The 22281-nt window shown below is 45.6% G+C and overlaps 1 protein-coding gene across 7 annotated transcripts in view; it reads left to right on the forward strand.

The window, feature by feature from the left end:
* The first annotated feature begins 258 nt into the window (after positions 1-258).
* The window catches only part of SCLY (selenocysteine lyase), a 40028-nt gene continuing 18005 nt past the window's right edge, over positions 259-22281 (forward strand). For 2 of the 7 annotated variants that reach the window (XM_023228796.2, XM_023228797.2), the window contains exons 1-6: positions 265-516; positions 4479-4591; positions 8510-8610; positions 9747-9927; positions 20762-20889; positions 21098-21262. In XM_023228796.2, coding sequence (XP_023084564.1) covers positions 428-516; positions 4479-4591; positions 8510-8610; positions 9747-9927; positions 20762-20889; positions 21098-21262 — 777 coding nt within the window. In that variant the 5' untranslated portion in view covers positions 265-427. Of the gene's footprint in view, positions 517-4478; positions 4592-6296; positions 6461-8509; positions 8611-9746; positions 9928-20761; positions 20890-21097; positions 21263-22281 lie in introns of those variants that run through there. The other 5 variants (XM_023228800.2, XM_023228799.1, XM_023228798.3 and 2 more) reach the window with 5 other exon arrangements.

Consider the following 22281-nt stretch of genomic DNA (forward strand, 5'->3'; position numbering starts at 1 on the left):
CGGTTCCGCGCGCAGGCAGCCGGAGGCAGGCTCGCGCAAGACAGCACAGCCGCCTCGGCTTCTCAGGTCCAGCTCGGGCCTAGCCTGCTCTTACGCCGACTAGCCGGCCGCTGCCCGACGGCGGCCCTGCCCCAGAGAGCGAAGGTCACGGGGCTCCCCCGGAAGTGAAGTTGCGGGGATTTGCGCCAAGTTCCCGGGAAGCTCTGTGACGCGCTAGGCCCCGCCCCAACCCGTTACCTGACCCCCGCGCAGCCCCGCCTCCCACTGGGCGCACTGCGGCCTTGTGAAGCGGACGGATTGGCTGGGGGTGCTTCGCTCAGCCAATCCGGGCGCGTCCGGGCGTCGCGGCCCCGCCTCCTCTCCAGCGCTCGGGACTTGTAGCGCTCCGCGGGAAGAAGGCTGGAGTCCCAGTAGCCGTGGGGCTGGGATGGAGGCGGCCGTGGCGCCAGGGAGGGATGCGCCCGCACCCGCGGCGAGTCAGCCCAGCGGCTGCGGAAAACACAACTCGCCGGAGAGGTGCGCGCCGTCAGGGGAGGGCCGGGGAGGCGGCCGGCGTCCGTCCCCGATTGTCCCGCGCGGGAGGACGGAGGGCGCTGCCGGCCTGTGGCCGCTCTCGCGTGGGGCGTCCCGCGCGGGGATGTCCTCGAGGTCGGTCTAAGTCAGGGATGGCTTCGAGGAGGAGCAGGTGCGAACTGTGGCCAGGGAAGGGGCCACGGAGAGGTGACTTTGGGGCCGAAACTCGAGTGACTTCCAGGGGTGAGGTTTACAGGTTCTGGGGTAGCAGAGCCTGCCAGGAAGAGGGCACAGCAGATGCGAAGGGCAGGGGACTTGTCGGAGGTGACCCGGCAGAGCCCCTGACCCGGGAAGAACTTCGGGGTTCATTCGGAGCCTTATGGGACCTCGGAGGTTGATCACGGAGCGATGCAATTTAAGTGTTTTGAAGGAGTCCTTCTGGCTGTTTCCTAGAAATGGGGGCGCGGGTAGGCCTGGGACGGGAGGAAGCCGGGCAGCCAGTTGGGGATCTTGTAACAGTCTAGGAGGGAGATGTGGTGTGATCCCGGAAACGGATGCGTTGCCAGAAACGGATGCGTTGGTAGGAAGCTGTTGCGCTGGGGCAGGTGAAAGGGAATTAAGGATTCTCCCAGGCTACTAGCCCAGCTGCATAAAATTGGGGATGGCCACCGCTGAGAAGCGCGGAGACCCGGAGCACGTGGTGTCCACACTTGTTAAGTCCGAGAAGGGCGGGAGGCAGGGGTATGCATTTTCCGGTCTGTGTGTCTTCTCTCTCTCTCTCTCTCTCTCTTTTTTTTTTTTTTTTTTTGAGACGGAGTCTCGCCCTGTTGCCCAGCTGGAGTGCAGTGGCACGATCTCTGCTCACTGCAAGCTCCGCCTCCCGGGTTCACGCCATTCTTCCTCAGCCTCCCGAGTAGCTGGGACTACAGGCGCCTGCCGCCACGCCCGGCTAATTTTTGGCATTTTTTAGTAGAGACAGGGTTTCACCGTGTTAGCCAGGATGGTGTTGATCTCCTGACCTCGTGATCCGCCCGTCTCGGCCTCCCAAAGTGCTGAGATTACAGGCGTGAGCCACCGCACCCAGCCTGTGTGTCTTCTTTTCCAGACCCCTCTTTTTCCTTTTTGTGAGCTCATTTGCTACCCATGCTTAGAATATGAGGGGTCCAGGCCTAAAGCACACACGTTTGGCATTCTACCTTGGTTGGAACAAAGTGAAGGGATCTGGGAAAATATCCCCTATGGAATCAGTGGAGCGAGATTCCCAAGACTTTTTATTTTTTGGTTAAGAAACTGATAAAGTTGAGCCTGCTCATCCAATACTGATAGCATTTTAAGGGAGCAGCAAATAATGAAGCAAAGGAATGTGTAAAGTATTAATCTGAAATTCGAGCCATAGATTTGTTCAGCCTAGCAGCAGAGTGAAGAGCTGTAGTCGCCCAACAAACACTAGCTAGACTAAGGTGCTTTGGATGCTTATTTATAGGAAAGAAACAGATTTAAGGACACATGCAAAGTCAAGCTGGGCTGGGGGTTTCCTGGGACTGTTAATGTCTCACGGGTCCGTGTGAAGAGACCACCAAAAAGGCTTTGTGTGAGCAGCAAGGCTGTTTATTTCACCTGGGTGCAGGTGGGCTGAGTCTGAAAAAGGAGTCAGCAAAGGGAGGTGGGATTATCGTTCTTACAGGTTTTGGGATAGGCGGTGGAGTTAAGAGCAATGTTTTGGGGGCGGGGGGTGGATCTCCCAAAGTATATTCTCAAGGGTGGGGAAAATTACAAAGAAACTTCTTAAGGGTGAGGGAGATTATAAAGGACATTGATCAGTTAGGGTGGGGTAGAAACAAATCACAATGGTGGAATGTCATCATTTAAGACTATTTTCACTTCTGTGGATCTTCAGTTGCTTTAGGCGGTCTGGATGTATCCGTGCAGGTCACTGGGGATATGATGGTTTAGCTTGGGCTCAGAGGCCTGACATTAATACTAGTACCAGAGTGATAAAGGACAGCAAGTCAAACTTGTCAAAGCCTTGTACCTATTGAGCGATTTTTTTTTTTTTTTTTAATTGAGATGGTGTCTCACTCTGTCACCCAGGATGGAGTGCAGAGGCACAGTCTCGGCTCACTGCAACATCCACTGCCCGGGTTCAAGCGATTCTCCTGTCTCAGCCTCCCAAGTAGCTGGGATTACAGGCATGTGCCACCACATCTGGCTAATTTTATTGTATTTTTAGTAGAGATGGGGTTTCGCCATGTTGGCCAGGCTGATCTTGAACTCCTGACCTCAGGTGATCGGCCCACCTTGGCCTCCCAAAGTGCTGGGATTACAGGCACGAGCCACAGCGCCCAACCTATTGAGTGATTTTAAACAGAAAAGATGCTTCATTACAACTAGTGCACATTCTGTCCACACTCTGTGTCTTAACAGCCATAGTTAGTCATTGTTTCTGGGGTTTCATGTGGATGGTGTAAGCACTGTTTATTTTAAAACTAGGTAAATTAATATCAGGCAGGACTACTACTACACATTTTTCTAAAGGCTTTCAAAGATTTTGGATATTAGTAAAAACATATACAGATAAATTTTACTTAGTGAGGGATCTTTCAGGGAATTTGTACTTTCTGTGGCATTTATTTTGTCATCTTACAAAAATCAGGCCCCTGCTGTGTGGCACCCATGGGCTTCAGCATTGGTGACAGGGCAGTGAGAAAAACAGAGCCCCTATGCCCATGGAGCCACACTTCTGTCAGTTTATTAAGATAGACAGTAAGGGAACAAGTCTAGTGTGTCAGATGATGCTGCTGCCTGGAAAGGAAGGAGAGATTGGGACCTGGAGGCTGGGGAAGGAGGGACATAGGTGGCTGCAGTTTTGTGAGTTGGTTTGTTTGTTTGTTTGTTTTTTTGAGACAGAGTCTCACTCTGTTGCACAGGCAGTGGCGTGATCTCGGCTCACAGCAACCTCCACCTCCTGGGTTCAAGCGATTTTCCTGCCCCAGCCTCCCTAGTAGGGCTAATTTTTGTGGTTTTAGTAGAGATGGAGTTTCACCATGTTGGCCAGGCTGGTCTCAGACTCCTAACCTCAAGTGATCCACCTGCCTTGATCTTCCAAAGTGCTAGGATTATAGGCGGGAGCCACTGCGCCCAGCCAGCTGTAGTTTTAAACAGAGCTGCGGGGCAGGGGGTCTCACAAGAGGACTAAGTTGGAACAAAGATCTAAAAAAGTACGGTGGAGGCAGGGCATGTAGTTTTTCTGGGCAAAGAAACGGAAAGTGCAAGGTCTGGGGCCAAAGTTCACCTGCCCCAGGGAGAAGCCCAGGTCACCACGAGCCCCACAGGCCATCGCAAAAATGGGTGTGGGGAAATAAGGCGAAACTCTGATGAAGTTAAAACAGCAGACAGGAAAGTTCCCTTGGGAATATGCAGCTGTTCCCCTCCTTCCATAAGAAAGAGGCCAACGATCTGCCCTTTACAGCCGTCAGATGGGTAATCTGGGCCCAACAGACCGTTAATCCTACCAAGGGGTAGAAAGAGTGTTTGTTATTAGAGGCAGGACCTGGCTGTGTTGCCCAGGCTGGAGTGCAGTGGCTATTCATAGGCGCCATCATAGCTCACTGCAGCCTCAAACTTCCGCCTCAGCCTCAGCCTCCCCCGTGGCTGGGACTACAGGCACGATCCACCGTGCCTTGCTAGAAAGAAATTTTGAAAACCTAAATGCAAATCCAAGTCCTATCAATTATAAAAGAAATTGGCAAAAACTAGATTATTAGAAATTGTGCATACGTTTTCCATAAGTAGTGCAGATCTGGATATTCCCAAGTGCAGCTTGTGGGTGTCTGCAGTGCTTATGCAGAAGACCGCCGTGCCCTTGACATGATTTGCTCCTGCTGATGGGATAGACACAGAGCAGCCGTACTTCCCATATGCCGTCTCCTTTTCCTTAGGGGGTGTCTTTGCTTGCTTTCCTTCAGGAAAGTTTATATGGACTATAATGCAACCACTCCCCTGGAGCCAGAAGTTATCCAGGCCATGACGGAGGCCATGTGGGAAGCCTGGGGCAATCCCAGCAGCCTGTATCCAGCAGGTACTTCTAGAAGATGCACATGTTCACAGATGGGAGATAATGGGGATGGGACGCTCTTACAGAAATTGCACACCCACATGTGATGGCTTTGTTTTGAATAGATTTCTGTTAGCTGCAAATCTTTAGCTGTAATTTTTGATTGTTTCTTTTCTGAGAAGTCCCAGTTTGTAAGCTGAGCCTTGCTGCTACTGTAGTCTTTAACCTTTAATGTTTAATCTTTAACATGCTGTCCTGTCACCCTTTCCCAGATGAGAAAGGTGTCCACTGAGAGTTCCTTGCAGTGGCAGTCAGTGCCTGTTGAGCACTGCACAGATCTAGCTCAGTCAATCCTTACAGAATTCGCAAAATACGTCTATTAGGTCATCAGGATAACATACAATCCTGGCCCTTTTTAAAAATGAAAATTACTTTTTCATTAATTAGTTATAAATATTCTTATATGTTTCCAATTTATTCTTATTGTAATGTAGAGCATTAAATTGGAGGTTTTGGATAATAATTTGCTTCAAGTCAGTTATATGGCAGAGTTACATTCTGTTTTTCAGACAGATGAGCAAACTCCAGTCTTACCTTTCTTATTTAATGTTTATTAGGGATAATTAAGATAAACTATGTTAACTGTGGATTATGATGAACTAAAATAACTTCAAACAGAATATCGCCAGGCTATATGGTTTAGTAACACTTGTGTACAACTTTGCAGGTTTAATATGTTCTCATATTCATTTGCTGTTAAAAGTTTCACAGCAACTTAATAACAAAGCCCTTCAGCTTAGATACTAGTCATTCATTAACTTACTTGTTGGCTTATTGGTCTGTTCTGGCTAATCTTCTGCACATTGCCTTGTATCCAGTCTCTCCTTTAGTAAAATTGAACTTTCTGACGTATTAAACTTGAAAATATAGAGAATAATTAAATGCCGATGACAGGCATGGTCTCATGAAAGCATCTGGGAATCTCTGTCACGGAGAAATCATGTTCTGGAGCTAAATGGAGCCTGGCAGTGGCTTTTAGGTTTCCTTGACAGCCTTTGTTTCCACAAATTAAAAACCATAAACTCAGAAGTGTCGCGGTTCACTTTCTGTTGCTACTCAGAAATGCAAAAGAAAAAAAATCAATTTACAGAGTGGTTTAATTATTTTCACAATATTATCAAAACATTAATAATATTTAAATATTATTATTATTATTTTGAGACTGAGTCTCGCTCTCACCCAGGCTGGAGTGCAGTGGCACTATCTCAGGTCTCAGGTCACTGCAACGTCCGCCTCCTGGGTTCAAGCGATTCTTCTGCCTCAGCCTCCCAAGTAGCTAGGACTAGAGGCACGCGCCACCATGCCCGGCTAATTTTTGTATTTTTAGTAGAGACGGGGTTTCACCATATTGGCCAGGCTAGTCTTGAACTCCTGACCTCGTGATCCACCCACCTCGGCCTCCCACAGTGCTGGGATTACAGATGTGAGCCACCACGCCCAGCCTAAATATTATTATCTAAAGTCTTTGAGGGAAATTTATTTTAAGGAAAATGTTGAGGATGTGGGGAAAGATTTTGCATACCTAAGGTATTTATCACAGTCTTGCTTATAATAGAAAAAAAAAACAACCTGAAAATAAGCTTACCGTTCATAAATGTTTATGAAAAATAAACTATCTTCGGCAAAACAGAAGAAACCTTGTGAGTGTGGCCCTGTTGTGCGTGTGGAGGTCTCTTTACAGCCTGTTGCTGGAAGATAGCCAGTGCTCAGACCTCCCCGTCCAGCCCACTGAAGTCCCTACGTCGTCATAGCGACGGAAGCCTCTGGAAGCTTCACCGTATACCTGTGAGAAAAGGAGCGTGAGAAAAGGAGCGTGAACAAGGCAGCTGATCTGTTAGTATCATCATGAAAACAGTTTTGACTTTGTGGAGCTTGTGAGAGGGCCTTGGGGTTTTGGAAACCGCTGACGTAAGCGGCACTGACTGAGCATCAACTGTGTACTCAGCACCCTGCTGGGGAGGGATGAAGCACGGTGCCCAAAATGTGTTTGGGTTTTTGAGGCATTACCTTGTCTACTATGTGGAGAATGGACCCTGGTGGGGGCCTGCTAGGAGAACATCACAGCAGTGGCCTTGGCTTGGTTGGTGGCTGGGCGGTGGAGAGGCGGAGTCAGGTTCGGAACATCTTTTAAACACAGAGCCTACAGCATTTGCCGGTGGATTAATTGGCAGGGAATGAAAAGAGAAAGAGCCCATGCTTTTGCCCTGGGCTGCTGAGGGATGGAGTTGCCATTTCCTCAGTGTATTAGTCTGTTCTCATGCTGCTAATAAAGACCTACCTGAGACTCGGCAATTTATAAAGGAAAGAGGGTTAATGGACTCACAGTTTCCCATGGCTGGGGAGGCCTCACAATCATGGAGGAAGGCGAAAGAGGAGCAAAGTCACACCTTACATGGCAGCAGACAAGAGGGCGTGTGCAGGGGAGCTCCCCTTCATAAAACCATCAGATTTCCTGAGACTTAATCACTGTCATGAGAACAGCATGGGAAAGACCTGCCGCCATGATTCAGTTACCTCCCCCCGGGTCCCTCTGATGACATGTGAGAATTATGGGAGCTACAATTCAAGATGAGATTTGGGTGGGGACACAGCCAAGCCATTATCACTGAGAGAGGGAAGGCTGAGAGTGGGGGTGACAGTTTATTACGGCGACTTTAGTGTCACCAAGTAAAATGATGGAGTTTTCCTAAACACCATAGGCCTTGGGTGTTTAGGAAACTGCTACTAAAACTGACATCTATACAGTAGCATCAAGGAGCGGCACAATTACTTTGTGTATTTATTTTACCTCAGCTTTTTATATTTCTCTTTTTTATGATGTTTTGTAATAGTATATGTTTTAGTGGTGCCTGTTGAATTTTTTTTTTTTTTTTTTTTTTTAAACAAGACTGAATGGTCAAAAAAGTTTGGGGACTCCTGGTGTGTACAGTAAGGATGGTCAGGCTGGGTGCGGTGGCTCAAGCCTGTAATCCCAGCACTTTGGGAGGCCGAGACGGGCGGATCACGAGGTCAGGAGATCGAGACCATCCTGGCTAACACGGTGAAACCCCGTCTCTACTAAAAAATGCAAAAAAAACTGGCCGGGCGAGGTGGCGGGCGCCTGTGGTCCCAGCTACTCGGGAGGCTGAGGCAGGAGAATGGCGTAAACCCGGGAGGCGGAGCTTGCAGTGAGCTGAGATCCGGCCACTGCACTCCAGCCCCGGAGACAGCAAGACTCCGTCTCAAAAAAAAAAAAAAAAGGATGGTCACTGAAACTTTCAGAATTCCCATGCCAGAGCCTTTCTGTCTTTGCCCCATCAAGCATGGATTCCTGTGTTTTCCTTCTAGCCAGTGAAACTGGGTGATGGCCGGATGCATAGCCCTGTTTGGAAGCAGGTGTGTCCCTGAGACGGTAACCTTCACAGCCCAGGTACACCGTGGGCGACATGCAGAATGAGATATGGCACTAGACTTTGTGTTGAGGAGTCATGAGTTCTGTTTTTGCTTATTTTTGTTGTTTGCAACCCATTCCATCCTTTCATTCTCCGCTCTTGTTGAATGGGAAGCAAGGCAGATGGCCACAGCCTCCCCCGCAGCAACTGGTAAGAAGAAAGCCGCATCTTGGGGGACGTCCAGGTTCTTAGCTAACCTCCCGTACTTGTTTCTGGGTCTCATGGAGTTGATAACTCTCCGTGGGTCACTGGTTCGCCGCTGTGTCACGGCTGCCCCTTTGCCAGGTTGTGTCTAGGTTGTAGTGTTTTGCTGTGCTCACATTAAGAGGGCAGGTTTTTCTTAGAACGGCCCACGCAGACCTCTTACTCTTTTGTATTTGGTTGTCCTTTTAGAAGCGTCGATAGGGCTTGGTGAAGCAATGTTAATGAATTTCCTTTTTGGTCCCTCAAGGAAAAAAGGCCAAGGATATTATAAATGCAGCTCGGGAAAGCCTCGCGAAGATGATAGGGGGGAAACCTCAAGATATAATCTTCACTTCCGGGGGCACTGAGGTAAAGCTTCTGAACACACTCACGTCCTTTTAGCTGCAAGTTATAATAAAATACACAGAAAGTGATTCCCTTTTGCTACATTTTCATTTAAAGGAAGAGTAGACCAGGTGTGGTGGCTCATGCCTGGAATCCCAGTACTTTGGGAGGCCGAGGCAGGAGGGTTGGTTGAACCCAGGAGTTTGAGACCTGCCTGGGCAACATAGGGAGAGTCCATATCTACAAAGAAAAAAAAAAGTTAGCTGAGTGTGGTGGTGACACCTGTAGTCCCAGCTACTAGGGCAGCTGAGGTGGGAGAATCATTTGAACCCAGGAATTCAAGGCTGCGGTGAGCTGTGATCACGCTGCTACACTCCAGCCTGGGCAAGAGACTGAGACCCTGTCTCAGAAAGAAAGAAGGAGTGATGTGTGGTCTTGCTCTGTTGCATACTAGCTCGAGAGAATTAGTATATATCCTTTAAGTAAATTTCAGGTAGCTAATAGGATTTTCGTAATGTAATATGTACAGTAACCTGCTTTGCATTGTTATTTCCATAAAGGTTTCCCCATCATTTTTGCCCTGGAATCATTCCTTTTAATCCCTAATTGATAGATATTTAAGGGCTTTCCAAGGTTTTGCTGTAAGAAACAGCGCTGCCCTTAATATTAATAAATAACCTTTGTACACACTATTTGGTTTCACTGTTAGTGTAGCTGTAGGAAAAAGTCCAAGAACTGGAATTGCTGGGTCACGGGGCTCATTTGGAGACAGATGGCCCACTGTAGAGGTTGTACCAATTTATGCTCCCACCAGTAGTGGCGGCTGGACAAAATACTCTTTATGGCAGATTTATAAAATTTAAAAATTCATAATATTCTATGCATATGACAAAACTGCACTTACACCAATACATTTATATATATTCTTAAAAATTAATAATACTGCTTAACAATAAAATAGACATGATTGACTGGAAATGAATCTCAAGTTTTTGAATGTTGGAAAACCCCAAATCTTTCAAAAGGTCCAACTCAGGAAGCTGAATTTCTTTGAAGCTTTTTTGATATTAGCCACAAAAGAAAGTAAGTAACAGAAATTGTTGCTCTGACCTTACCTCAGCACAGTTTTTGTAAATGCTTTTTTTGCTGTATCTCTGCAGTCAAATAATTTAGTAATCCATTCTGTGGTGAAACATTTCCACGCAAACCAGACCTCAAAGGGACATGCGGGTGGGCACCACAGTCCAGTGGAGGGAGCCAAGCCCCATTTCATTACTTCCTCGGTGGAACACGACTCCATCCGGCTGCCCCTGGAGCACCTGGCAGAAGAACAAGTGGCAGGTGAGCGGGTGCAGGGTGGCCCTGGGGAACAAGAGGCGGGGAGCGGCCTGCAGGCAGAGCCTGGGATCCACTGTGGAGATGTGGATTCAATGTGCCACTCACTGTAACTCCCCGGTTCTGATGGGGAGCCAGGCCCTGGCGCCTTGGTGAATAGATGCCCCTCACTGCGCTGGGCTCCCTGGCTGCCCCTCTCAGTGCAGAGACCAGCTGCCACGAGGGCGTCAGCCAGGGTGGCCAAACCTTCCCTTAGGAAAAACATCCAGAATGAATATGTAGAACTAGCCATTTGTGTAAACTGAGTGATATTTGAAACTTGCATGTAAGAAATATTTAACCTTTATATAGTACGCCTGCAAATGGGCAAATGAAGCTTGTCATTATTTGGTTTTCATCATAAAATCTCAGCTCCCACTCTCCTCTCACATGAAGGGGAAGGGTCAAATAGCCCTCAACTTCAGGTGTGAAGCCTGGAGTAAGCTGCCGCACCTGATCTCAGCACCCATGAGGCAAGGCCTCCCGCTGTGTGCAGAAAAGCGGAGCGAGGTGGCGCCCAGGTGCAGCAGGAGGCACAGGGGACCGTGGGGAGGAGGAGGCTCGCTGCAGCAGCAGTGGCCCTGTGGCCGTCACACAGCACAGACAGAGCCACCTTTCAGTTTTCTTGCCATAGGACGTCCCAAAAGGGAGTGACATGTTCACCAGTTGTAGGCCATTAACTTATAAAACTGGGGCAGCCAATTAATCAACACTGTCCTTGAAACAGATTTTCTTCTCAGCCTGAGCTTTCTTGTGTAATCTATATGAAAACCTGAAGATGAATAAAAAGAAAATACATTTATCTTCAAGATTAAGGGACTGTGGCTGAACTGCTTGATTTGACTATGAAGCCTTTTTGGAAAAAAAAATTTTTTTGGCCGGGTGCAGTGGCTCAAGCCTTGTAATACTAGCACTTTGGGTGGCTCAGGTGGGTGGATCACTTGAGGTCAGGAGTTCAAGACCAGCCTGGCCAACATGGTGAAACCCCATCTCTACTAAAAATACAAAAATTAGCCAGGCGTGGTGGTGCATGCCTGTAGTCCCAGCTACTGGGGAGGCTGAGGCAGGAGAATCACTTAGACCCTGGAGACGGAGGTTGCAGTGAGCCAAGATCACACCACTGCACTCCAGCCTGGGAGACACAGCAAGACTCTCTGGGGGAAAAAAAATTAGCATTCTGTTGAGTGGGATTGCTGGGTCATGTGGTAACTATCTGACAACTTTTAAGGTAACTCTGTTTAACCTTAAGCTTTGTTTTCCAAAGTAGCCGCACCGCTTAGTACTCCTATTTGCAGTGTCACAGGGTTCCAGTTCCTCCATGTCTTTGCTGACATTTGTTATCTGTCTTTTTGATTATTGCCATCCTAGTAGGTGTGGTTTTGATTTAGAATTCCCTGATAGCCAGTAGTGTTGAGCATCTTTCATGTGTTCATTGGCCATTTGTATATATCTTCTTTGGAAAAATGTCTATTAAAGTCCTTGCTCGTATTTTAATTGGATGACTTGTCTTTTTATTGAGTTGTAAGCGTTCTTTATATATGCTTGATACAAGTCCCTTATCAGACAGATGATTTGTAAATATTTTCTCTCATTTTGTGGGTGTGCTCTCACTCTCATGGTATCCTTTAGAGAACAGAAACTTTTCGTTTTGATGAAGTCCATTTTTGTTGTTGTTGTTCCTTGTGTCATATGTAAGAAGATTTTGTCCTACCCAAGGTCATGACAATGTACTCCTATATTTTCTTCTAAGAGTTTTATAGTTTTAGCTCTTACATTTAAATCTGTGGTACATTTTGAGTTAATTTTGTGTGTGGTGTGAGGGAGGAATCCAAATTTACTTTTTTTGCATGTGGACATCCAGTTGTTCCAGCACATTTGTTGAAAAGACTCTTCCATGGATGGTCTTGGCACCCTTATTGAAAATCAGTTGACCATAATATGTGAGGGTTTATTTCTTGACTGTCAACTCTATTCCATTTACCTATATTTCTGTTCTTAGATTGGTACCAAACTGTTATGATTACTATAGCTTTATAGTAAGTTCTGAAATAGGAAAGTAGGAGTTCTCCAAATTTGTCATTTTTTAATATTGTTTTGGCTATTCTGCATCTGTTGAAATCTCAAAAGAATTTTAGGATCAGCTTGTTAATTTCTGCAAAAAGTCTAGCTAGGAGTTTGATAGGGATTGAATTGAATGTGTAGATGAATTTGGTCAGTATTACTACCATAACAATATTGTTTTCCAATCCATTACATGTGATGTCTTTATATTTACTTTACTTTCTTCCAGCAATTTTTGCAGTTTTCAGGATTAAGTTTTTGCACTTTTGTTAAATTTATCCTTAAGTGTTTTATTCTCTTGATACTGTTGTAGATGGAATTGTTTTCTTATTTCATTTTTGGATTGTTCATTGCTAATATATGTAAATGTAGTTGACCCTTGAACAGCATGGGTTTGAACTCTGTGAGTCTACTTATATGTGGGTTTTCTCCTATCTCTACTGTCTCTATGACTTCAGGATCAACCCCTCTTCTTCCTCCTCCTCAGCCTACTCATTGTGAAGATGATGAAGATGAAGACCTTTATGATGATCTGCTTCCACTTAATTAATAGGAAATATATTTTTTATTCCGTATGATTTTCCTAGTATTTTTTTCTAGCTTTATTGTGAGAATACAGCATATAATATATAATATACAAAATATGTGTTAATCAAGTGCTTATGTTATCAGTAAGGCTTCTAGTCAACAGTAGGTTATTTGTTGGTTAAGTTTGCGGGGAGCTGGCTGGGAGTGGTGGCTCACACCTGTAATCCCAGCAATTTGGAAGGCCAAGGGGATACGGATCACTTGAGGTCAGGAGTTCAAGAACAGCTTGGCCAACATGGCAAAACCCCATCTACTAAAAATACAAAATTAGCCGGGCATGGTGGCGCATACCTGTAATCCCAGCTGCTTGGGAGGCTGAGGCAGGAGAATCACTTGAACCCGGGAGGCAGAGGCTGCAGTAAGCTGAGATGGTGCCACCACACACCAGCCTGAGCGACAGAGCAAGACTCCATCTCAAAAACTAAAACTAAAAATAAAAAGTTTTGGGGGAAGTCAAAAGTTAGACACAGATTTTCAACTGCATGAGTTGCGCCACACCTCTAACCCTCACCTTGTTCAAGGGTCAACTGTACAGTTGATTTTGTATGTTACTCTTGTATTCTGCAGCTTTGCTGAATTTATTAGTTTTAATTGTTAGTCTTTTTTTTTTCTTTTTTTTTTTGAGTCAGAGTTTCACTCTTGTTGCCCAGGCTGGAGTACAATGGAATGATCTTGGCTCCTGCAACCTCCGCCTTCTGGGTTCAAGCAATTCTCCTGCCTCAGCCTCCTAAGTAGCTGGGATTACGGCATGTGCCACCATGCCCAGCTTATTTATTTTGTTATTTTTAGTAGAGACAGGGTTTCACCATGTTGGTCAGGCTGGTCTCGAACTCCTGACCTCAGGTGATCACCCCAACCTTGGCCTCTCAAACTGTTGGGGTTACAGGCGTGAGCCACATGCCCAGCCTAATTGTTAGTTTCAATAGGTTTTTTAATGGATTCCTCAGGATTTTCTATATAGAGGGTCATATCATCTGCAACTAGAGATAGTTTTACTTCTTGTTGTCCAACTTGTATTTCTTTAATTTTACTTTCTTGTCTAATTGCCTTGGCTAGGACCTCCATACAATGCTGAGTAGAAGTGGCCGGAGTGGATATCCTTATCTTGCTGCTGATTGTAAGGGAAGGCATTCATTCTTTTTTTTTTTTTTTTTTTTTTTTGAGACGGAGTCTCGCTCTGTCACCCAGGCTGGAGTGCAGTGGCCGGATCTCAGCTCACTGCAAGCTCCGCCTCCCGGGTTTATGCCATTCTCCTGCCTCAGCCTCCCGAGTAGCTGGGACTACAGGCGCCTGCCACCTCGCCCGGCTAGTTTTTTGTGTTTTTTAGTAGAGATGGGGTTTCACCATGTTAGCCAGGATGGTCTCGATCTCCTGACCTCGTGATCCGCCCGTCTCGGCCTCCCAAAGTGCTGGGATTACAGGCTTGAGCCACCGCGCCCGGCCGGGAAGGCATTCATTCTTTCGTAATTTCATATACTGTTAGCTGTGGGTTTTTTATAGATGGCCTTTATCAGGGTGAGAAAGTTCCCTTCTGTGCTTGGTTTGCTGGGTGTTTTTATCATGAAAGGGGTGTTGGATTTTGTTAAATGCTTTTTCTGCATTTATTGAGATGATCATGTGGGTTTTTGTTCTTTATTCGGTTTGTAATGTTGTATTACCTTAACTAATTTTTGGGTGTTAAACCATTTAATCCTTTTCATATGTTTTTAGATTTGGTTCACTATTATTTTGCTAAAGATTTTTCTGTCAGTATTCATAAGCGGTATTAGTCTGTAGTTTCCTTGTGGTGTCTTTGTCTACTTTAGTGTCAGGGTGAAACTTGCCCCATATAAATCATGGGGAGTGTTCCCTCCTCTTCTGTTTTTTGGAAGGTTTTGTGAAGACTTGGTTTTCATTCATCTTTAAATATTTGAGAGTTTCCCAATGACATCTGGGCCTGGGCTTCTCTCCGTGGAGAATTTTCAAGTTGCTGATTCAGTCTCTTTACTTTTTATAGGTCTGTTCAGGCTGTATCTCTTTTGAGTCATTTTCAGTTGTTTGTGTCCTTCTAGGAATTTGTGCATTTCATTCGTTCCCCAGTTTTATTGGCATACCATTGTTTATAGTAGTCTCTAGTAATGCTTTTTTATTTCTGTAAGATTTACATATCCCTTTCATTCGTGATTTTAGTAATTTTATTCTTTTTTTCTCGATCAATTTAGTTAAAGATTTATCTTTTTTAAACTCTTTAATAACTAACTTTTGATTTTCCTGTGTTATTTTTGTAGTCTCTATTTGATTAATTTCTACACCAATCTTTATTAACCCATTTATGCCGGAGGTTGCAAGTTTTTTTGTGTGTGAAAAATCAGACCTTGGCAATAATCTTGAGCAGTAGGATATAAATAACTCCCACAAGCTTAGCGTTCCAATAATGGAACACTAGGCATAAATGGGTTCTTTCTTTCTACTTGTTTTAGGTTTGATTTGTTCCTTTTTTCCAGTGTCTTAAGGTGAAAGATTAGTTACGATTTGAAAAAAAATTTTTTTTTTGAGACAGAGTCTTACTGCTCAGGCTGAAGTGCAGTGACACAATCTTAGCTTACTGCAACCTCCACCTCCCAGACTTGAGCAATTCTCGTGCCTCAGCCTCCCAAGTAACTGGGATTACAGGTGTGTGCACCACCACATCCAGCTAATTTTTATATTTTTAGTAGAGACAGGGTTTTGCCATGTTGGTTGGGCTTGTCTCAAACTCCTGACCTTAAGTGACCCACCCGCCTTGGCCTCCCAAAGTGCTGGGATTACAGGTGTGAGCCACCGCGCCTGGACCTTTTTTCTTTTTTAATGTAGGCATTTACAGATATAAATTTCCCTCTAAGCACTGCTTTAACTACATTCCACATGTTTTAGTATGTTGTGTCTTCATCTTCGTTCATCTCAGAAAGTATTTTCTAGTGTCCCTTGTGATTTTTTTCTGTGACCCATTAGATATTTAAGAGTGTATTGTTTAATTTCCATATGTTTTTTTAATTTCTAAGATTTTTTTTTTGCTAGTGATTTCTAATTTTCTTCCTTAAGAGCTAGAAAATACTTTGATTTAAATTCTTTTTTTTTTTTTTTTTTTTTGCGGCCTGGCCATATAGTCTATCCTAGAGTATTTGTCAAGTGCACTGGAGGATAGTATATGTTCTGCTGCTGTTGGGTGGAGTGTCTTGGTAGATGTCTATTAGGTCTACTTAATTTATAGTGTTATTCAAGTCTTCTGTTGATCACACTGTTAATCAGTTTCTCCCTGCAAACCTGTCAGCTTTTGCTTCATGTATTTTGGTGCTCTCTTGTTAGGTGCATATACATTTATATTTGTTATGTATTATGGATGAACTGGTTCTTTTATCATTATAAAATGTCCATCTTTATCTCTGGTAACTTTTCTTAAGTCTCTTTTATTTTATGTAAGTATAGTCATTCCAACTGTCTTATGGTTGCTGCTAGCATAAATATCTTTTTCCATCCTTTTACTTTTAATCCGTATATGTCTTTAAATCTGACATGTTGTAATACGGTGTAAGCGACATATTGTGGCTATAAGATTAATGATAGCGGTAGCCCATCTTGCAGGGCTGACACTATGTGTCAATTAGCAGTATGGGATTTCCAACCCTGGCTGGGGGATTTCCAGGAGGTAAGACCACCTCAGCATAGATGGAACTCTCATAAACCATAAATACAAAGCTTACCCTTACCAAAATAGCTCAACTCCCTTATGGAAGAGAAACCTGGTAACTGACCTGGACTAAATACAAGATAAGAACAGGGAAGAATCCCTGAAACTCTGAGAATGCTCTCCGGACAGAGACCCTCTCGGTCAGGCAGTCATGATGCCTGAATGTATCTGACCCTTGCCACCTGCCTGTTCCTGCTAGCTATCTTGTAAGAGCACTGCCAGAATAAACTGCTTGAACATCACACAGTATCTAAGACTTATCTTTGATGTGAATAATACGAAAAGGGAAAAGGCACCTTTGGGGAAGGTTAACTAGGCCCACCCCAAGAGCCCTGAGCAGGACTCATGAGTCTCCTGTAGATTCTTTTCTTGTTTTGTTTTGTTTTGTTTTTTAGACAGTCTCGCTCTGTCGCCCAGGCTATAGAGTGCAGCTCACTGCAGCCTATGCCTCCTGGGTTCAAGCCATTCTCCTGCCTCAGCCTCCCGAGTAGCTGGGACTACAGGCACCCGCCATCATGGCCGGCTAATTTTTGTATTTTTAGTAGAGATGGGGTTTCACCATGTTGGCCAGGCTCACCTTGAATTGATCTCAGGTGATCCATCAGCCTTGGCCTCCCTAAGTGCTGGGATTATAGGCGCGAGCCACCACACCTGGCCAGTTCTTTTTAAATCTAGTCTGACAACGTCTACCTTTTTATTAGATTGTTTAATCATTCACACGTAATGTTACTATTGACATAGTTGGATTACCACCTATATTTTTACTTTTTGTTTTCTAGATGTCTCGTATATTTTTTGTTTTCTTTTTCCCCTTTACTGTTTTCTTTTGCATTAATTAATATTTTCTAGTTTAACATCAAAATTCATTAGTGCTTTTTTCACTTTGTAAATTATTTCCTTAGTAGTTATCAAGGGCTTACTATATACGTATAAACTTATCAGTATTTACTTCAGATTTATACTAACTTAATTCCAGAAAGATGTAGAAATGTTACTCCTATACAGTTCTGTTCCTTCTTCTTTTTTGTGCTTTTATTGTTATGGGTATTACACCTATATATGTTACAAACTCAACAGTGCATTGTTACAAATATCTTTTTCTTTTTCTTTTTTTTTTTTTTTTGAGATAGTCTTGCTCTGTCACCCAAGCTGGAGTGTGGTGGTGCAATCTTGGCTCACTGCAACCTCCACCTCCCAGGTTCAAGTGATTCTCATGCCTCAGCCTCCCAAGCAGCTGAGATTACAGGCATGTACGATCAGGCCCACCTAATTTTTGTATTTTTAGTAGAAACAGGGTTTCTCCAGGTTGGACAGGCTGATCTTGAACTCCTGGCCTAAAGTGATCTGCCCACCTTGGCCTCCCAAAATGCTGGGATTACAGGCATGAGCCACTGCACCCAGCCACAAATATAATTTTAGTTAATATCCTGCCTTTTATTTTATTTTATTTATTTATTTATTATTATTTTTTTTTGAGACGGAGTCTCGCTCTGTCGCCCAGGCTGGAATGCAGTGGCCGGATCTCAGCTCACTGCAAGCTCCACCTCCTGGGTTTACACCATTCTCCTGCCTCAGCCTCCCGAGTAGCTGGGACTACAGGTGCCGCCACCTCGCCCGGCTAGTTTTTTGTATTTTTTAAGTAGAGACGGGGTTTCACCGTGTTAGCCAGGATGGTCTCGATCTCCTGACCTCGTGATCCGCCCATCTTGGCCTCTCAAAGTGCTGGGATTACAGGCTTGAGCCACCACGCCCAGCCATATCCTGCCTTTTCTTTCTCTTCTCTCCTCTCCTCTCTTTTCCCTTCTCTTCTCTTCTCTTCTCTTTTCTTTTCTTTTCTTTTCTTTTGTTTTCTTTTCGACAAGATTCCACCCTGTCACCCAGGCTGGAGTTTGGTGTCACGAATCACAACTCACTACAGCCTCAACTTCCCAGGCTCAAGTGATCCTTCCACCTCAACTGCCCTAGTAGCTGGGACTACAGGCATATCCCATCACACCCAGCTAATTTTTTATTTTTTGTGCAGATAAAGTGTCCTTATGTTGCCCAGACTGGTCTTGAACTCCTGGGCTCAAGTGATCCTCTTGCCTTGGCCTCCCAAAGTGCATACAGGCATGAGTCACTGCACCTGGCCAATTTCATGTCTTTTAAGGAAGCTAACGGAAGAAAGAGCAAGTGTACGTTTATAGATTTTGTTCAAGTAACCTTCTTAGTTGCCTTTTCACATTATCTTCATTTGTTCCATGGATCTGAATTATCATTTGGTGTCTTTTCCTTAATAGACAATTCTGCTCCCTCCTACCTCCTTTGTGATGTTGTCATGAAATATTGTGTTATAGCCCTAACAAAATAATTATATACATGTTACTTTATACAGTTGCTTTTAAATTAGTTGAGAGACGCAATATACAGTTTACACTGCTCTTTTTTCCCTTTATTTTTTTGAGACAGAATCTCTTGTGCAGATTTCAAGATACTTTCTCTGTCTTTGGCTTTCAGCATTTTCATTATCATGTGTCTGGGAGTGATTGTCTTTGTGTTTCATCCTACCTGGAATTCATTTAGCCTCTTGGGTATGTAGATTAATGTTTTCCATCATATTTGAGATGTTTTCAGCCATTATTTTTCAGAGACGTTTTCTGCCCCTTTCTCTTGCTCCTGCCCTTCTACTACTCCCGTTTTCCATATTTGGTGCCTTTTGGTGTCCCACATTTCTCTGAGGCTCTGTTTATCTTTCTCATGTTGTCCTCTCTTATATTTGAATTTCATAGTCTCTGTAAATCTACCTTCATGTTGACTAAATGTATTTTCTGCCAGTTCCAACAAACTCTTGAGCCCCTCTAGTGAATTCTTCATATCGGTTGTACTTTCCAACTCCATGATTTCCTTTTGGTTCTTTTTCATAATTTCTCTCTTGTTTATCTTGAGGACTCTCTGTTTGATGAGCCACTGCCATCATACTTTATCTCTTTAAGTACAGTTGCAGGCAGTTTTTATCGCTTGCCTTTTTTCCTGCTTTTCCACACACTGAAGATACCAGTTAGAATTATTTTAGTTTTCCTGTTCCTGGGATTGCTTCTGTGTGATCTAGAATCAGTCATTTACCTGTTCATCCTGGTTTTTCCTCGGACTTGGGGATCCTGGATTGTTCCTGTGGATGGATGAAGCATTTCGTTGTTTGATGTAGGGGCTAGGAAGGGCTCATCTCCAGCTCTCAGTGCGTTTCCCCAGGAGGCGTCTCCCAGGAAGGGAGGGTCCACAGTGGGCTCTGCATAAGGTAGTGGCAGCGGACCCCGCCCACTTTTCTCTGTGACTTCGGAGCTGCTTTTGCTTTGCTCCTCTGAGTCCCCTAGCAGGTGCCTCAAGCTCTTCCCCCTTTTCTAGATCCTTCCCCCAGACAAGGAGCCTGCCTTGTGCCTGTCGTTCCTCTCTGGGCGTGTGGCGCTGTCTCAGTCTGAGGTCAGTGCCTCTGCTGCTGGCTTGGTGTACGGGAGCAGGGAGTGCTCGGACACTGGGACACTGTCCTCTGCTGGCCTTGGTAGCTGGCCCCTGCCCTGCGCTTCCCGCTGTCCATCCTGAACTTGCATGGCCACTGATCCTTTCAGATTTGCCTTTAAGTATTCTCTTCACTGTTAATTTAATGCCATCATCTTGCTACATTTTAGGGACTCCTCAAAATTCCTAGTCCACATACCTCACTGCCCCCGCTTTTATTTGAGACAGTGCATTCCCGTGTCACCCAGGCTGGAGTGCAGTGGCATGATCTCCCTATGTTGCCCAGGCTGGTCTTGAACCCCTGGGCTCAAGCAGTCCGCTCACCTCGGCCTCCCAAAGTGAGCCACTGCACCTGGCCAGATACCCTTTGTTGGTGGTGTTTTGATTTGATTCTTATTCGGAGAAGTGGCTGTTTTCTCTTTCATTTCAGTAGGACCCTGAGTGGGCAGTGGATACATTTGTTTTTCACCATTTTAAACTCAAAGGACTAAAGCTAAATAATACCATCTCCTCTGCTCATTTTCCATCCGCAGTAGTGAGACTGTCAGTGCCTGGGGCAACGCCTGGCGCGTAGGAGTGGCTTCATCAGCACTGGCTGGGTGCCGAGCACATGGCAGTGAAGTGCTGTGTGCGAGGACCCTCCCCTAAAGCAAGAGCCTGTGTCCCTGTTGCCACTTCCCCTTTGGTCCCCGTAGAAGCAGAAAGGCACGTAGGTTCCATGACACAGATCCACCCACTGCAGCCACGTTAAAGATGCGTTCACACTGAAGCACCTGACAGTGACGCTGGGCGAATGGTGGTGGGCGGCTTATATTCTTCTTTATAGTCCTCTGAACTTGGACAACAATTTACTTTTATAGTTGTCGAAAACTGTTTTGTTAAGCTCTGTTGGAATACAGTTTTGAGAGGAATCAATTTGTGCAGCTTAGTTCGGTACCCATGTTTGTTTCCCAGCGGTCACCTTTGTCCCTGTGTCCAAGGTGAGCGGGCAGGCAGAGGTGGATGACATTCTCGCAGCTGTCCGCCCGACCACACGCCTCGTGACCATCATGCTGGCCAACAATGAGACCGGTGTTGTCATGGTGAGTCGGCCTTTGTTTCTCTTTAAGGAGAGCTCATGGGGAAGAACAGCGGCTTAGACTCATGGCGTTTCAGGTTTCCCAGCTCTGGCCTCTCCCGTTTCTCTGTTCACTTTGATAACATTTGGCCTGTGCTCACTACTCCTGATTTCTGTCATTCAGTTTTCATCAAATCGGAGCAACATACTCAACTGTTTCCTTTCCCCGTCAGCCTGTCCCTGAAATCAGTCAGCGCATTAAAGCCCTGAACCAGGAACGGGTGGCAACTGGGCTGCCTCCCATCCTCATGCACACAGATGCTGCACAGGCCTTGGGGAAGCAGCGCGTGGATGTGGAGGACCTGGGCGTGGACTTCCTTACCATCGTGGGCCACAAGGTACGTCTGCAGAGGCTTCCTCCCTCTATGGGCAGAGTCTGCTGCGCAGGTGGCCGTTCACTCCTCGGTCCGTAAGCCTCACTGCCCGCTGTGAGCCAGGCCTTAGGGGCAGTGCGAGGAGCAACACGGGATCCCTGTCCTCAGGAGCTTTAAGAGAGGAGCCCCGGCCGGGCGCGGTGGCTCAAGCCTGTAATCCCAGCACTTGGGGAGGCCAAGACGGGCGGATCACGAGGTCAGGAGATCGAGACCATCCTGGCTAACCCGGTGAAACCCCGTCTCTACTAAAAATACAAAAAACTAGCCGGGCGAGGTGGTGGGTGCCTGTAGTCCCAGCTACTCGGGAGGCTGAGGCAGGAGAATGGCATAAACCCGGGAGGCGGAGCTTGCAGTGAGCTGAGATCCGGCCACTGCACTCCAGCCCAGGAGACAGAGCAAGATTCCGTCTCAAAAAAAAAAAAAAAAAAAAAAAAAAGAGAGAGGAGCCCCATGTGACCAGCAGGCCAGGCTGAATGCCATGGCAGGGATGACGGGGGTGCCCAACCCACATAGGGCAGGGTGGGACGGTAGACCAAGCTAGGGGAGGAGACGTCGAGATCTCAGGCAGAGTAAGGGAGGGGGTTCGGCCAGGCAGCGAGTGTCTCTGCAGCGGACAGAGCATATGCAGAGGGCGTAGGGTAGAAGATGTGGGGACAGGAAATTGTTGCTTTCTCTAACGTGATTTCAGATGCGGCTCCTCAACAAAAACTTACCAGCTATCTTTAAGGTGGGAGTATGGGGGAAAGAGTTAACAGTGAAGACCCTTCTGAATATTTTGCACATCTTTCTGGCAGCTTACCAGGTCCTGAGGTATTTTTAGTACTCAATTTTGAAGCACAGTCCTCAGCTGGTTTCCAAAGGAGTATCTCTGGCGGCCCGACACTGTGGCACTCCAGAGTTCTGCGTTGTGTCAGTTGGAAACATGGAATCATTTGCAGGAAAGGCTGCGGCCCACTGCTAGTTCCAACCCCTCTCTATTTATG

The sequence above is a fragment of the Piliocolobus tephrosceles genome, chromosome 11, assembly GCF_002776525.5.
Source record: "Piliocolobus tephrosceles isolate RC106 chromosome 11, ASM277652v3, whole genome shotgun sequence".
Classification (NCBI taxonomy): domain Eukaryota; kingdom Metazoa; phylum Chordata; class Mammalia; order Primates; family Cercopithecidae; genus Piliocolobus; species Piliocolobus tephrosceles.